This window comes from Poecilia reticulata, chromosome 10 (assembly GCF_904066995.2).
Source record: "Poecilia reticulata chromosome 10, P_reticulata-male-v2, whole genome shotgun sequence".
Classification (NCBI taxonomy): Eukaryota; Metazoa; Chordata; class Actinopteri; order Cyprinodontiformes; family Poeciliidae; genus Poecilia; species Poecilia reticulata.
The window spans coordinates 22490799-22508785 of record NC_088839.1 but is presented as its reverse complement, the minus strand read 5'-3'; the positions used below and the strand labels follow the sequence as shown (position 1 = coordinate 22508785).

At 37.6% G+C, this 17987-nt stretch overlaps 1 protein-coding gene across 7 annotated transcripts in view; it reads right to left on the bottom strand.

Moving 5' to 3' along the window:
* The window catches only part of atp8a1 (ATPase phospholipid transporting 8A1), a 101034-nt gene that overhangs the window by 49448 nt on the left and 33599 nt on the right, over positions 1-17987 (bottom strand). For 3 of the 7 annotated variants that reach the window (XR_014089294.1, XM_081611683.1, XM_008420549.3), the window contains exons 10-17: positions 17823-17934; positions 17380-17545; positions 13023-13150; positions 12278-12355; positions 12080-12168; positions 8870-8917; positions 6057-6129; positions 1398-1503 (exon numbers count right to left, since the gene is read on the bottom strand). Coding sequence is in view for 6 of the 7 variants with exons in the window: in XM_081611683.1 (XP_081467809.1) it covers positions 1398-1503; positions 6057-6129; positions 8870-8917; positions 12080-12168; positions 12278-12355; positions 13023-13150; positions 17380-17545; positions 17823-17934 (800 nt within the window). In the remaining variant the exon portion in view is untranslated. The remainder of the gene's footprint in view (positions 1-1397; positions 1504-6056; positions 6130-8869; positions 8918-12079; positions 12169-12277; positions 12356-13022; positions 13151-17379; positions 17546-17822; positions 17935-17987) is intronic. The other 4 variants (XM_008420551.3, XM_008420550.3, XM_008420553.3 and 1 more) reach the window with 2 other exon arrangements.

Here is a 17987-nt window from a genome sequence, read left to right as displayed (position 1 = left end):
ATTTTCTCAGTTGGATGTCTTGCTGCAATTACTGCTGACATCTGACATAGATAATGGCTCCCAGGGGGCTTAAAGGTCACAGAGAGAGTTTGAAGCATCACATTAATAAATCAGAAAGACAGGAAAATGTGGATCTATCCCAGCTGAAGTCATCGTTGCCATATTCACCAAAAAACAGAGTAGAAGGGGAGAATAGAAACAGCACACAAAATATCAAAAAGTGCTAAAAATACATAATATATAAAAAGATTTATAATAGTATATTGAACAAATATTGCTACTACTTGATGTTCATGTTTTGTCACACAAATCCATAAACATCAATGTATTTTAATGGATTATATGTGGCAGAACAATACAAAGTGGTGCAAAATTGGGGACTAATGGGAGGGAAATGGAAGCTTTTTACAAATTAAACTCCATTTTTGTGTATTGATATTCAGCCCCCCTCGATCAATACTCCAGTTTAGCTGGAGATCCTTGTGTTGATAGATTTGTAGTTGTGCTATACTTGTGTGTTGGTCCAAAATGTAAAAAAAACATTTGAAGGGATTTGAATTTTTTGTTGCCGAGTTTCAACTGTACTTAACATATCTCAGTTTGCAGGTTTAAGCATGCAGAGGTCTTTACGAGCCACTCATTTCATTTACATCCAACTGCAGAGACAAAATACTGTTACACTGACAAAGTAATGCAGATCCAGCCTTGTTTTGCTTGTCTATTTTATTGTAAATACTTTAAGGTTTTCCTCTTTCTCTAGTGTTCGTCATGGTGGCAGTTCTGTGGAGTTAAAAGAAGCGCTGAAGGGCTTGTTTTCCTGACTGACAGCTGTCTCTATTCATTACACTGAACTGTGAATGTGTGAGACTGAGGGATCATGCTAAGGCTAAAGAAATCAAAAGTGACATACACCATGCTTTTTGTAAACAGGAGACTGCATTTTATAGCATGATCTTGTGCTCTTAGGATTATATAAATGCACTACTACGTTCATATGGGATACTGGGGCCAGAAGGCTGCAACAGAGCGTTCCCGTTGCCCAGGCTCACAGGTCGCTACACGGAGAATTAAACATCAGAGAAACGCTTCAAGGACATTTTTATTCAAACCACCTAAAAGCAGGTTCAGTATTGCTTGTTATGTAGTTTCAGAGGATGTGTACAGCAGCAGTTTGGGATATATAAATAGACAAAATGTGTCCTAAACTGTGTTTTGAATGTGGACACGTTTTTTTTAAAATAATTATAAACTTGTAAAATGTTGTAGGAAAAATTCTTGAATGTTTACAACAAAGATAAATCCTGAGTTTATCAGTCAATTTAACAACAGAACAGAGGCATTTGGCATACACAACATGCTGGGATAATATACCAGAAGAGAACAGGAAGCTGTAATACCTGGAGAAGCGGCTTGGTAGATGATTTTTTCATCCGCGCGCTCAGGGACTGCAGTGTGACAGATGGCCATCATGGTCATGAACTCCAGAATAACAGCAGCTGTAGGCTAAAGACAGAAGAAAAGACCGCTTTGACTTTTAATGTTCTTAAATAAAACATGTTAACAGAAACGACCTTGTTTTGAAGTCGTGTCTCTCAATCGGAGGCACAGAGAGATTTCTCCGATTGAGAGACACATCGGCATGAAGGAGACATTTTAGACATCTAGCTGATTCTTAACCGTAAAATCCAGCAAAAGCAGCAAGTAAGAGCAATACATGGAAAAGGGGTTTTTATCAATTATTTGCTGCAGATCAGGATGAACTGCAAGTTGACATTTAAACAATGCCCTGTCAGAGAACTGCTTCACTGGTAAAGAAAAACAGAAACAAAAATGTTACTTAAAATTTGAACTGGAAAATAACTAAATTTCAAAAATACAATTTAAAGTGCCTTGTGTTTGCATTAAGCATACTAAAAACAACTTTCCAGTGTCAACAGCTATAAATAAATGCCAAAATTTTTAGATCTTTACTCATAATTTTTTCACTTCACAATCATGAAGTATGTTGTGTTGGTCTGTCATAAGAAGCCCAGTAAAACAAAGTGTTTCATATTGTTCAGTGACATCATTTGAAAACGTTTCAGTTACTTCAAAGCTGAAGTATGGATACTTTTGCAAAACATTGCAACACCTTTCTCTGTTTTGCAGATTTAACCCAAAAAATATTTTCATCCTAATAACTCTATCCATCTTAAATCAAACCTAGAACCAGTTTTCAGTTAGCAAAAACACTAAAATTATCCAGTATTTCTTTTATATTACACTCTTTCATTTTTTTATACATTGGCCATCAAGTCTATTATGAATAAAAATCCTCCAGTGTGCTAGAATGTCACCATTTCCCTTGATCCTTTGAAAGGCCAGCCTAAGGTGTGTGTTACCATCTTAAAAATATGTGGTGTAAGATCTGAAGTGTCAGATCTGATCGGACAGATGACAGCTGGTAAGGAGCCAATAGGCTCACAGAACTCGCCTGCCGGATTCAAGCTACTGACACACATTTAGTCATGCTTTTCCAACCAATATAAACTTGTCTCAGTTCATGAGGGGGAGAAAAAGAGCCCAACCTACATACTCAGGGCATTTACATTAATGAGAAGACCAGTATGACTAAGCTGCCGTGGGGTGGACTCAGACAGGCATCTGCTGAGGCTCCAACTAACGCCAAAGGACTACCAGTGTGGAGTCAGTGACTGCAACTGAGCCAGGGATATTAGCAGCCTCCAGGGCCGCAGAAGGCCATCGTATTACAGCAGGGGTAAAACAAAAACAAAATATATATATATATATATTTCCTAACAATGGACTAATATTAGCTCACCCTGCTGCTTTACCATCTCCACGAGAAATGAATGCAGCTTTCATAAGGCTGCTGTAACGGAATACAAAGCCGCTGTTAAACATGCACTAATCACTAACCTTTAATTATGCTTTTAAAGTGTATGAATCTGTGAAGTGATTATCTTAAAAAAGTGCTTCTTTCACTCTCTTACTTAAGCACAAAGCTGCGTACTTGACATTGTTAGTAGATTTGTTCTGCTGGCCTTGAGAACTATGATGAAAGGAGCAAGGGAGAAAATAAATGATAGGGACACAAAAGGGCAAATCAAAGGGCCACTTGTGAGTGAAAATACACAGAGTCTATTACAGTCCAGGTGGCGCTGAGAGGTCTCCTGTCTCCTGGCAGCATGCTAATCTGGTCTGGGTTGACAGGTATCCTCTGAAGGACATGTGGATGTGGATGTGTCTGTGTGTGTGTGTGTAGGAGAGAGAGAATTTGTGTGTACTAGTTTAAGAGCTCAACGATGATGAGAGTAAAAGTCCATCCTGGAACTCCGTTATAATTTTTTAAAAAAAAGGAAAAATGAGGTCTTTGTTTAAGAATCTGTATTATTTAACTGTAAAAACCTGAATTTGCATAAGGTTGTTGGTTATGCTGCTTGGACAAATGGTAACAAAACCATCCCAATACATATATGCAATAGATTTGATCATTTCTCAAACTGAATTCTGGGTAACCTGTGCCACGGCCGTAGTGAAAGACTCATCACTTCAGACTTGACCAATGTGCAAAGAGGCTGAAGGGTCAGGAGAAAGTGAAGAGGAGAGCTAGTGAATAAACACTCAAGATGGTGAAACTCGGCAGACAGCAAGTCCAACATCAACATCACTACAAGGCGTTTCATTTTATCAGAACTGTTAACTCTCCCCTTCTCCTGACCTCCTCACCATGGTGTTAACGTTATGACTCCAAACAGCCTCCAGACATGTAAAACTGTGAGCAATGTCCCAGCAACAATCCTCATCACAGCCTATAAGTGTTTACAGAGTGAAAGTTCTAGGCGTGAAGTGAATTCAGCACTGCCATGCAAGTGCCAGTGATATTTTAGTACAGTGCTAAATGAGCTTTAGTGTCAAAATATATTTAAAATAAAAATATATTTACCTTTTTGTGGCTTATAAATGTATGTAAAAGTCAGTAGGACTAGGAATCACTAGAGTAAAGACCAATCAGAAACGGCTATCTTTACTAAAGGCCCACCCAGAAATCAACAATTTTCAGTTTAATCACCAGTTAGAAATGAATTAAACTAGGAAAAAAATATATACAAAAGATGTTCTTCTGCTGCTGTAGCCCATCTGCTTCAAACTTTGACATTTTGTGCAATCAGAGATTGTGTTTTATATGCCATGGCTACAGACTGTGATTATTTGAGCTACTATTGCTCTTCTGTCATCAGAAACCAGTCTTCCCATTACATTCCAACACTTATAAGGCCCTTTTGTTCACACAACTACCTCTTCTTTTCTATTTGGGACCACTCTCTGCAAACCTGAGAGATCATTTTTCCTTTCTGAAGCTCAGTTTGCACCATAAAACATCAACTTCACCACATCTTATGCTTGAGCTGCTACCATCTGATTGGCTCATTTGCCATTGGTGCTCACAGGCAGTAGGACAGGTGTACCCAATAAAGCAACTGGTGAGTTTTGGGATTGCATTTAACAAATAAACAAATATTAGGTGTGAAAATAATGGACCACAAAAGTGCTACGATGTTAAACACCATTCACAGTTAATCACCTAATAAGAAATCCTGCTTCAGCACAACAGAGTAATCATGAGCAGAATTAATACCGAAGCCGCAGAGAGACTGTGGTTTTAAAACAGCGGTGGGTAATTAGCAGTGGGCGAGGGCCTATCAACACGGAGCCGGAGCAGACCTTAGACAAACCCAATGTGTGAACAGATTCTGCTGTCATAACAAAGCAAACATCACAGTGGGATTACCATTTTCCCTGAGCAGAGATACTGTACATAATTAGATCTGACATTCTGCCTCCTCAACTCTGCTCTGCAGCTGAGTGACTCACAAGCAACACAACCACAGTCTTCACCCAACCTACTGTACGTCTGCAGATGGTCATGAAGGCTTCCCTTATTTCACATCTAGAGTGTCTGGTGAATTTTAGGATAAATTTCGCTTTTGCTGATCTCCTGGGCGGTGTTTAATATTTACAGTAACTTTAAATATAGTCTAATAAAGGTGTAACTATACTAATATTAAATAGTTTTGTTCCAAATATAAAGAACTGTAAGCAGGGTTTGTACATTTCTCCCCACAGCATGTCTAAGGTAAGTTTTCAGCAGCACACTAAGGAGATAATACAAATGACATAAAACAGGCAGTATTAGTTTACTATAATATGATATATTTTATTACTATTATTAAATGCTTGTGGCAGTATTCTACAATCTAGAGCAAGGATAAGGAAAACTAAAATCTTAACATTTTATTTTTGAAATGTGTCTCTCAAACACATCCTAAATATCTGACCAAGCCCAAAACACTAATCGACAAAAAAAAATACCCCAATTTCAGAAACCTTTAAGAAAAAAATAAATAAAAGTCAACCTTCACTTCAATACAAATCAATAAATCATTGAGAATTCATAAAGACTCATTACATTGAGACGATCCCAAAAAAATCATGCTAATGTAAATGACATACCTGTTCAAATTAAATGCTCAAACACAATATGTCAGTCCCAAAAAATAATCTCTGTAAAATGTTCATTGTAAGTTTTCTGGCATTTAGCAAATACAAAAAAATGTTGGCAATTCTAACTGACTTAAAACAAGAAAAGATTAGTTTGTAAATAATGTTTTCCAAAATTAGTCTATTAATCAAACATTAGACTGCGCTTTATAACAAAACTCTGCAGTTTGAATATTTGGCACTTTTAAGGACTTTCTACACAAATCAAGCACTTTCCAAACCTCGAAAACATCTAATTGAAATTCAATGCAACATTGAATAAGCAACAAGGATTTCAAGCAACCAAACAAACTATGTATAAGAGCAAAAAACAACCACGTAACCATATGGAATCCTTAGTAAATTACACCAACATACATGCCAAAACAGCCTACACAAAAAGGCAAGGAACAAATTACACAACATCTGAGAGTTGGACTCAAAATCCCTTTTAATTTGTCCTAAGCAGCAGCAGTCAGTGGAGGCAGGCGACGGGGATCCCTGGCATTACTTACGTGATTGTTTTGGAGGTTTTCCAGTAAGCTCTGGTCATTAAATCCAGCCTCCTCTGATGAGTGTGTGCTGTGCCTGGAGAGAGGCAAAGGGGAAATGTCGGCTCACTAGAACACACTTTGATAGAGCAACTGAACAACACTAAAAGCGGACTAGAAAGTTACCAAACAATAGACTTGACTGGTAAATAACAGATGAGCGGTATACATTACAATCAAGGCGCAATTTGACAGCAATGGAGATGACGACAAAAGAATAAAGACTCCACAAGAACTTCTGGATTTCCCCAAAATTTAAGTTATTTTATTTCCTGCTATTGCACCATCAGAGAAAATTATTTTAATGGCCGATCAAACTCTTGTCCACATTTTCTTTTCTGAAAACCTAGAAGTTATACAAATATCTCCATCAACTTTAATTGCAAACATTAATAGTGCATAGTGTGGAAAAACTTGAATATCATTCATAGTTTCTCAGAAACTACACAATATCTTAGGTTTAAAAACTAAAGAGTACTTCTAAAGAATAACATATGTAAAGGCAGCACCATATGACACCTGTGGTTGCAAAAGAAACGTGTTCTCCACAAGTCTAAGAGAAAAATGACCCTGCTTCTCACTTGATTTATTACCCAAGTGCTGACAGATCTCTAAGAGTTAATAGTGCAATCAGTGCTGTGTGCCAGCAGTATTGACATAAATTGAATTAACTACATTGCAGGCAGAATGCTAATGTCGGGTTCTTGGGCTTCAAGAAAGCAATGTTAAGAGCGAATACTTGGGATTGTCTCCTCTTTGCCAGAAGCGGATAATTCCGAAAACAAAGCCCTGATATGAAAGATTATTATTTTATAAAGAGTCCACCCTCAAACATTAATCCCTGTTTTCATGTAAATGGCTAATTACTTCTTGACCTGGCTTATTCAAGCTCATTTTATGGATTAATTACACACAGAGTGATACATTTCAACCATTTATTCCAATTAATTTAGATGATTAGCGCTTACACGGCTAATGAATATTATAGGAGACCAAAAGAAGGATTTTTTAAATGTAGAAGTGTTACGTGATCGGTGACAGTCAAGCGAAGGATTGCTGTTGCAGTTATGCTAAGAAGCTGGTTGCTCAGAGTGTTGCAACCAAGAATACTTCTGGGAAGTTGAGCGGAAGGAGAATGTTTGGTCTGTGTACAAGCAACAAGGATTTTATTTCTTGAGCGAAACTGAAATCTGGTTTCTAAAGTCTCATGACACGATTCCCCAGTAAACCCAAACAAAAACACTTGGTAATCTTTTTTTTTTTTTACAGTAATTAAATTATATGTATTTTGTTAATTTACTTGTTTAGGGTATAAAACAGAAAGCTAAGGACTTGAGGCTTGACTAAATATGTTTACGGAGAGACTTGAGACTAATGTGTGGCAAGTTCAACGTAATATTCTATTCATCTGAGAAACTGAGTTTGGGGACACTGATGATGAGTTTTAAAGGCAATAAATTACTGAAATACATTAATGTCATTGCACTTTATTAAGATATACGTTTTCTAAAGAAAGTTTCAAAATAAGGGTTGCTGATTTCATATATTTTTTCATCCTTGTAACAGAAGGGAAGTAAATGTATAAATAGCCACTAGTCTCCCACTAGGTGTCCAGCAGGGATCAATCTGACTCTAGCATAAATAGAGTCCTATAGATCAGGCAGACAGCAGCGTTGCCCAAAGCACTGAGTTTGACTGACAGTTTACAGAGGCTGTTGTTACTCTTTCCAATCCAACAGGATGAGGAGTACAGAACCACGAAAGACAACCTGATAGCCAGCTTAAAAATTAAAGAACGAGACAAATTTAGGGAAAGGATAATGATATATGAAAAATCAAGACTCCTTATATATCATGAACTAGTGTTTAGAAAGCTATCCATGCTCAGGTCACTGAATAAAGGTTTACTTCATAAAAAGGCCTAAATGTGGCATTTCTTTCCTCAGATGTTTTCTATCATTATATGATACAAGCAGAGCAGCTTGCCACGTCTTTTCTCTCAATGAAATTTGCTAGAAGCTAGACTGGGTGAGAACAGATCGAGATATTGATTATCCGCCAGCACGCTCAGGTCCTGTCGCTATGGGAACAAGGGTGAAGGCAGTTCATGGTCAATAATCAGGGATCCGATATAGATCACAACTTTTACACACCCCGCTGTCCTGTTCCAGCTATGAGAGGGAAATAACTCATAAGTGAACTTACTGACTCGCTTGCTTTTTTTTTTTAATGTTTCAATTTTAAGAAAAAGTTCAGTCAAGAAATTGTCTTTGGAGGAAGCCTGCAAAAGTATATTTAACAGATTTAAATCGTCCTTAGAATGGATAAGTCAAACCCATGCAGCAAATATATGAAAGAGAGGAGGCTATAAATATAAGTGGCAGCCATTGCCAAAGTCAAACAAATGTGCCAAATGAAAACCACAGTTTCAGTCTCAATAACTACCAGTGAATGTTTTTTCTGATTATTTTATCAAATCAGACCTGCAGATGTATGCATGCATTCAACAAAGTTACACAATTTTTTCTTAAAGAATTGCCACAAATATTAACCATAGTCATCTGTATCACAACAGATATACATGGTGTTAAGAGTCAGTCACACACAACACATCCAGAGAGTACTGCACGGCCACAGAGAGGAATCACACACTGAGGTATTGTTTTCAAAGTCACCATTTCAACAAGGCAATGCAGCACTAATACATCACAAAGGCAGGGAGAACAGCCAGTTTTTTTTAAAGTTTTTTTCTTTTTTTCTCACACCAATCATCTTACCAGTCTTCTTCTGCAAAACTACCCTCCTCAGCTTCAGGGACATGGCTGCTGGAGCGAAGGTGGAAAAAAAAAAAAAAAGCATCTTGATGACAAAGTGTTTGGTTAATGTGTGTGAATGTTCAGGTGCCAGGGACTGGAGTTAAAATGAGGCTGTTAAAGTATCAGAGGTCAGATAACTTACTATGTTCCCTAATTAAGTATTCAGATGCACCACATTGATTTTACTGCAAGGGACTACATACAAGCAGCACTACATTTAAATAGCAGCTGGGAGTAAAGAAGAAGAAATGCAGGAATGGCCTGGTGGGTGGTAGCTGTTTCAGAGGGGCGTTCTATAAACCAGGAATCTTCTCTATGCCTCAAACCGCCCTGGCCTCAAAGCATCCAATTATCATCCTTTACACACGCATGTGTTCTCTGACGGCAACTGAAAGCATTGGTATTCAGCTCATGTTATGTATTCAATGTTGCAGCTCCTCAAAACTATAACAGTACACCAATCAGGCATTAAATTATGACCAACTGTTGAATACTGTTCTTGTCCCACTTTTGCTGCTGAAACAGTCCTAACATGTTGAGAAAACATGTTGTGGGGCCCCACGAATGGCACTAATCTGGTACAACAGCATTTTTTTTATTTTTTTTACATTAATATAAAAGAAAATGTAGCTTTTGATTGTTCAACTTGACAAAAGGTTCAGACATCAGTGAGTTGTGTATCAATAATTAGCAAAAGTAACAAATATCTGAATTGCCTCTTGTTATAAAAGAAAAGAGAATATAATATTAATGTGTAGCATTTGCGCATCACAAACTAATTTCTACAGTGATCAAGAATAATGTAAACTCAACTGAATACATTCAAAATTACAGAGACAATTGATGTACCACTACATGATTTCTAAAATGATTTCTTTTTGATAATGAAGCTCGCCAGAACACTACAGGTCTTCATTTGCTCTGTGAGACTTTAGTCTTTGCTAAAGAAACAATATTAACAACAAATAAGTCTGTCTGCACCTTTTAGGCATCAAATGTTTGTTTGTTTTTTTATCAAAAGATAATAAAGATAATTTCAACCTTATGTTTGGTGAGTTGGGATTTTAACTCGTATATATGCTTTCACTAAAGTCCAGACACCCCAAAGGGTTCAGAGAGACATTTTCTTTCAAACTAACATCATTTCTCCTTCAGACTTGTACTCCAATCCAGTGGAATTAATTAATGTCTACACCCTTGGGCATGGCTTTATTAATTACAGCAGTACTTAATTTGTGGTGAAGCGCACACGCGGGCGGCGGTGTCAGTTGGGGTTTTGTATGTGCGCCGAGACAAAAATTACAAGTCACGCTACTCAGTAGGAGCTAAGCACATGATTTCACATTTATTTTTGATTAAGTATGCATTTTTTTTGTCTTTGCATTTCTTAAAACGTTTCCCCATTTTCCCTTAATTTAGTGCAACACTCCAAGGTGGAGTCAAATGCTTAATATTTGCTGGTATGCTAATCTGCCGATTTTAGAATTATTTTCAGATTGATAGATTTATTAAATCTATTACAAGAACACAAAGGAGCTACTACGTGGTTTTCTTTGTTTTGCAAACTACAACGATTCAGCATTTTGTTTTACCACTCTGTTTTAGTTTGAGAGCCTAAAAGTGTGAATAGAACCAAACATCAGCAATTGTTCCCGCTGATCAATTGTTCATAGATGCACAAATGAGTCCTTACTTAACAGATACCCATTTTAGAGATTTAAAAAAAAAAAAAAGAGGAGGAAAGTCAAAGAAAAAAAGCCAGGTGATGAAAATGGCCTATTTTCAGCTTGACCTGCTGCGACTTGCTGGTTAGAAACTCAAATATCCAATCACAAAAACACTCTATGGTATACGAGCTGTCACTTAGAGACGAGGGCTGAAAGTTAGGTACTGTCAACATCACTGGGCAGTTTAAAATGAAGACCGAGGCGACACAGAAATGGAAAAGCTACTTAAAGAGAAACTGTATTTTCGACATGTCAAGACCTCAGTGAAAGCCCTGCCACTCCACCTCCACATTCTTCAGATATAAGAAAAATGGAGTTAGACGTTTGTGCTAGTTTTAAAAAAAATGCTTTTTTTGTTGTTTTTTTTACACCAGTGTAGTTATAAAAATCTTAACGTTTACACAAAACAAAAGGTCAACCAGCCTTCCCAACATTACATAAATCAAACGTGCAAGTGTCTGTCCGAGGTTCTACAAGTGTTGCTAAACTTTTTGTTTCTGCTTATTAACCCAAATCTTTTACCTTTTATGGCTAAATTTGAAATTGATGCGTCTTTTCACTGCTGCCTAAAATAAAGTCTTAAAGGAAAAAAGAGTTTCAATCAAAACACTAGTAAATCCCTCAAAAAAGGAGAAAAAATATAAGATAAAGATATAATGAAAAAAATCTACATCTGTCTTCCCTCTACATCTACAGTTTTTAAACTGAAATGCGAGCATCCATTTTTGGGAGGCAACACGTCAACAACATCTTTTCCACTGTAACTCTTGAGAGTGACATTGTTGAGCTTGCCTTGCTTATTCCCAACACTGGGAATGAGCAAGGCGTCTTTACAGTGGTTCTAATCACAGCCTAATGGGAGCAGAGACAACCAGATAAAATAATGTCTTTTGTCCTTCAGTGTGAACTTCATCAATCACACGTTTTAATTGAATCCTAACGGGATTAATCATGTACTGTCACGCCTGCGCTTGCTTTGCTTCTCTGAAGACACTCAGCTCGCCCACTTGTTTTGCATTTGCTGAAGATAATCATTGAGGCAGAGAATTGAAATCAGAGTAGAAAAAAAAATCCAAGAACTGATTTAATGAAATGTTAAAATGTTGCTAGAAATATGTCATTTATATGAGGATAATTAGCGTCTATAACAGGATACAGTATAAACAGGAAAAAGAAAAAAAAAAAATCAAGCTTTTGCAAACACCAAAGGGCTGCGAAGACGATGGTGTGAAGAGCCTTGGCTTGCAAATTTCTATCCAGGTTTTATTTATAGTTAACATTCAGAAGCAGAAGAGCACCGATGCAGCTGCTAATGAGACGGTGAAGAAGAACAGAGAAATGCCAGATGCACACTGATGCATACCCAGCATTTAATAAAGTCTATGGGGGAGGCAAAGGTATGGGAGGCGGGGTGGAAAGCAGGAAAAGAGAAAGCAGGACATACCCATAGGCCACACCGGCGATGGTGCACTTCTTAAACTGCATCACATTACAGGTCAGTGTTCCTGTCTTGTCAGAGAAAATGTATTTTACCTGTATGGGTAGAAAAAAACGCTTGTGGGTGCACAGTGCATTCCGAAATTCACACGTAAAACTCCTTACATTTTCCGTAAGAGAAAGTCATTTAAACCGAGTCATTTACCTGGCCTAGTTCCTCATTCAGATTGGACGTGCGGGCCATAGCTGGTGTGTTTGTGGCCTCATACAGCATGTCGGTGTCCTAAAAGGGATCAAAGGCAGCCATTAAAGCAAAAACTCAAAATGCATCTGAAAGATAACTCTGACCTGCAAGGGAGAAAAAGAAAAAAAAAAAGAGAAAAAAAAAGAATAAAGTTCCCAGAACTTATTTGCTGGAGTTTTATTAAGAATGTGAAAACTGACTAAGTATTTGCAGGTTAGCATAAAAAAGTGCTTCCACAGAGAGAATACTTAGTGGGTTGACCTAGTTAGGAAGATTACCATAAGAACATTTTACATCTTCAGTCATACACTTCAGATCATGTAGGATTGAGATGCACATATTCTGAGCATTTTTCATGTGTGCATTCCAAGCCTACACCTGAGAATCTGTTTGCTGAGAAAAACATTTCCATGAATGATGGTAGTGTCTGACAAATTTATTTAAGTTCTGTTTACCATCTGCTTGCCGATTGTCCTGTTGAATTGAACCAGAAGTCGTTTTTACCGGTGAACAACTTAAAAGGTTTAATTTCTAAATTTCCTTTATACAAGAAACCAATAAAAACATTAGAAAACTTGAGATGAAATGCATTTTCAATATTTAACTGAAGAAATAGTGAGAGCCTTCAATGATTTGATTTTGTGTAGTCATGTCAACCTGCAGTGTTTACAATGAGACAAGATGAAAATGAACAGTATTGACTCACCCAGTTGATGAAAAAGGCTTGGATGAATTTGATAACCTCCAGTGTGACCAGGAGACTTATTGGTATCAGGTTGTTGAAAAGGATAATGAAGGTGAGGAAGTTGAGGCCAAAGTTGGCAGCCCCTCCATCTGTCAGGGGAAATGTTTTGGACAAAAAACAATGAAACAGGAGAAAACTCATCAGTCTTTGCTTGGTAATGACAGTTAGTCAAATCAAAATGCCAAAAGGCTACTTCCAGCTGAGGGTCAACATTCAGCCAATCCACAAAGTGCTTTTGAACCAATGTTGAGCATTAGCTGAGAGTGGTCTTTTCTTCCACCCAACCTCATCTATTTTTTTTCTCAACCGATTAGCAATCCAATTCAAAGTCCCAAAGATTTAAGCCTTGGCATCCAGCATGATCCAGGCAATGAATTCTACAAAGCACTATGCAAGAAATGACACCGGTCCCAGCAAAAAGCCCCCAAACAACTGGTAATGACCAACATGTAACCCCACTGACACGAAATATGAAAACAGGAGGGATGTGATTTACCTTTCCTCAGCTTGCAGGAGATGCAAATGTTACCTTCCTCAACCCAAGCCTTGAGCTTAGCTTTGCGATTGAGAGGGCCAGCCCTTCCCCATGACAGAATGATTTCATAAGCAAAGAAAACTACACAACACAAAGGAAGTGGCACAATGGAAAGCTACAGCTACAACACGAAAACAAGGGAATAATGCTTTGTTTTTTGAAGTGAGGAGGAAGACAGACATTTCAGATGCTCTCAAGACAAAGGAGGGAGATTCAGTCCACAGCACATTCTCAACTGGTAAAAAGTGGAAAAGAGAGGGTGGATTGTATCAGTAGAAGTGTAAGTGTGATCGCCATTTCGGTTACTTCACGTAGCAGGCTCAGTACGATAGAGAAGAATGTTGGCAATAAGTCGGTATTAGATAAAGTAATACTGGACTAAAAGTTGATAGATCAAACCAGCAATTCAGGACATGCAAAGGCAAAGTTAAAAGATGCAAAAATACTGTTGATTCCTATTTTCTTTGGGTAATCAGTGGTTAGATTAATCTAACGCAATGGTAAAAGATTTGGAAGATTTCTGTAAAAGTAGAAAAAGGAATAGCATTTTCTGATTTCATTATTTTAAGATTTTGAATATAGTTGGGGTGTCACACATTAAAATAGGAAAAAAATAAATATTCAAAATGATTCAAATCACATTGAAAGCTACTATAACTGTAGTACTATCCAACAAGTGTTTCCTTAAAACAGAACTAACATTTATGCTGAGTAAATGTGAAACCAATTGTCTGAAAGTGTGTGAAACTATGCAGCCAATTTTTAAATTTGCAAGGTTTCACCTCGCCCCGTTTAAAAACAAGCAATGGAAAGACAAAAAAGACCCAGACACTGCATCCAGTGTGTATGGACGTGTTTCCACTGCAGGGACCATTTCTGGGACTTTGTACGTGTTCTGGGTCAAAATGTTCCTCAAAAATGGCCCTCATAAAGAGGAAGGGTTTCTTTTTTTAAAGGTGGAGTTTCGTAGTACGACGAGGACAAAGGTCACTCTTTGGTTGAACATCTCCAGCAATTTATTTCAGTAATCTAATCCTCTGCCGGTGGTATTTTCTGTTAACTTTGAATTTCATAACTGAAGTTGTGTATTTTTGCTTGTGAACAACAACAGCTGCCTATGATGAAAAATCAATGTTTTATAGAGCTTACTTTCAAGCACGTTGATAAAATCCAGCAGCTTTAGTAGAAATTGCTAAGCTTTTTTTTTTTTTTTTTTTTAAGAGATTTAATTCATAAAATGAAAATATTTTTTAGTTAATATGTTCCGAGATACAAATTAAAACGATCAAAACTCCCCAGGATTGTTGGTCATTTTATTTTATTATTTTCAATTACACTTGCAACTTTAAATTATAATAAATTGAAAAAGGGTTTTTTATTATTATTATTTTAGGGATCAATATCTATTGATTGTATAAATTTTATGATTATAAATTACACCATCATCCATGTTAACTACCCAAAGCAGAAAGAAAGGTTATGCATATTTATACTGGGAAGCTGCATCAGTTGTCACAATGCACTAACCCAATCAAATGCAATCACCAGTGTCAGCACTTTTGAACATCTCAAAGTCAAATTTATCCATTTATTCAATCAGAATGCATAACCTGGGGTTAGAGTCAGCACTACATTGACCATTTTTGTCCGCATTTATTAGAGTGATGTTGATTAACTGATGGATTTATATAAAAAAGTGTCAACACAATAAATGACAATCTCTGCACCTCTCTTTTATCACAGGTTGGATAATATGCACTGGACAGAGCCTCAACAGCTCCTTATGGAAGTAAAAGTATTTCAACATGGATACTTGCTTTACAACTCACACTTCCTTGACCTCTGACATACGAGCCTTTAGATGAAGGGTTTAATGTTTGTGGGGACAGTGTTAAAACCTTTTTTTGAGCCGACAGAAACTAAACTAACTTTATGGAGGAATAAAAAGGGACCATGTAAGTTGTAATGCAAGCTTGAATTGGCCAGAGGAACAACCTGTCCTAAAAAGGCCTATCAAGGTAGAGAGAAATGGCAGACGTCACGATAAGCACTTTGCATACCAGGTTCAGAGCTTCATCAAGACAGACCAACAACTCAGAAAAAAAAAACAGAAAAAACACATACAAGTACATACAGAGCTCTGCAAAAGTATTCATAGCCATCGAGCATTTTAATATTTGGTAACATTACAACCACAAACTTCACTGTGTCGTACTGAAACAAAATAAAGCAGCATATTGATGGACTATCAATATGGGTAAAAATGTCATGCAACTATATTTAGTTTCTTTTTTTTCCCAGTACAGATTTGTAGAATGCAAAACAATAGTTGTCCTGTGCAGAGATACTTCCACCTGAGCTTTCGATCTCCACAGCTCATCCAGGTAATCTGGCATCACTTGACTGCTTCTCTTCCAAGTGTTCCCATCCTTCACCTTTTCAGGTTAATTTCATCTTTCAAGGAAGTTTACTCTTTTTAAAGTATCTTAAAATAACTACATCAAATCAAATAATATTGAGATATATAGTGAACGGTTTTTTTCTTTTTTTTCATATAACTGAGCAGTTAAAATTAATAAATATATTTGTAAGCCATGTCTGATATCCCTTCTTCAAATCAGATCATATAATAGACCTGGGCCATTAACTGAAAATTAACCAACACCAAAATATGTGACAATGACCAACATCATTTTGCCCATTTCTGTATAAAAAAAAAATGAAAAGGACTTTTTTAGCAGATTATGTTCTTGTCCCTTTAAGACGCTGAGCTACATGTAGAGTCTGATATGATTTTAGGCAATATCTGTCAACCCTAACATATAATATCCTAATAAATGGAAGATTGAGGTTGTAATGTGACAAAACATGGGAAAGTTCAAAGAGTGTGGATACTTCTGCAGTGCACTGAACTAAGCTGCCTTCCACCAACCATCCTTCCTCTTTTATCCGTCTTGGAGAAACTCCAATGCGAGTGAGAGGGCGGCAGAGGCATTTAGAAAATGTCAGCTCTTGCCCCTTGGGTTGCAAGAAGTTATGTTCTAGCTGCAAACACATAAGCTTCCTGCCATGAAAAAAAAAAAAAAAAGAGCACAATCTCATCTGCCTTTCTTGCAGGAAAAATTAGTTAAAAAAAAAAAAAAAAAAAGGTCTGAAGCTGGAAACTGCAAAGAGTTTAACGTGACAAATCAAAAAACAAGGAAGAGAAGTGAAACAGTTTGCATCAGGCACTGAAAATAACTGGAAGAAGGTATAAGAGAGCTGGAGGGGAGAAACCTATTGTTGGATCCCTGGTCTGTGCTTGTCCATGGCATGGGCCCATACAAAGTGGGACAACGATATAGGGGGCGAGGGTAGGGGGCTTCATTTGCTTAGCAAAGGCAGAGCTTCAGTAAGGGGTTAGTAAGGGAGGGTCATTCACGGATGGCCAAGGCTTTTAAATGGTTGTTACCTGGAGCTGTTAAAAAACGACAACAAAGAAAACAAAAATCAAACAGAACATTAGAAAAGAACCAAAAAGTACAGCAGCGCAGTGATATTCAACCATTTCTGTTTCAATGACATTCATCCACATCACAAACAACGTTTTTGACTTTACTTATTCCCACATTGCCACATATTTCACTTGTTGTACAAAATGTAAAGTAACTAAAGCAACAGAAAAACACAACGCGTACTAGCTGTTAAGGAACTCAAAATGGCAAAAGGAAAAAAGCCGATATGAACAAGTGAGACACAATATGTGGAAATAAGATGCGCAGCCACGGCTGCCCAGATTCTTACAGTTGAGATCCATGTACCAGGCGTCGTCGCCGTACTGGTACTTCCAGATGGTTTGGCCGATGGAGCAGATGAGGGAGATGGCCAGGAGGCAGCCGAAAAGCACGAGGATCTGAAAGTTGGTGATCCGCTCCACATTGGAGAGCTTCAGAGGAGGCCGGGTGGAATTCTGACCAACATGTGAGCAGATGGGAAACAAAAAAAAAGGAATAAAACTGCGGTGTCCCTTCACTACCAAGTGGGAGTAAGAACATTTGGTATATGGGTGTCTGTTACAAAATATCTTCAGAGAATTAAATGCGTTGAAGCCAAGACAGTAGTGGCTAGTTCAATCCTTTTAACCCTTCATCAGCTACAATATCCTCGACAAATGCACCAATGCACAAGAACATTTCTCTACGGAACAAATGTTGGTGCAAACCAGAAATTCCAAAAAACGATTTTACCTGCATGAGTTTGGTGTCGTGCCCTGTATAGACAACCACTCCATGGATCCACTGTGTGTTCCTCAGCTGGGCTCCTCTCAGTAAGATCTGGTCTGGACCCAGAGGAATGGTGCTGAGGTACAGAGCACCACAACTGTTAGGGTTTTCAAACTTTACCTCCGTTTC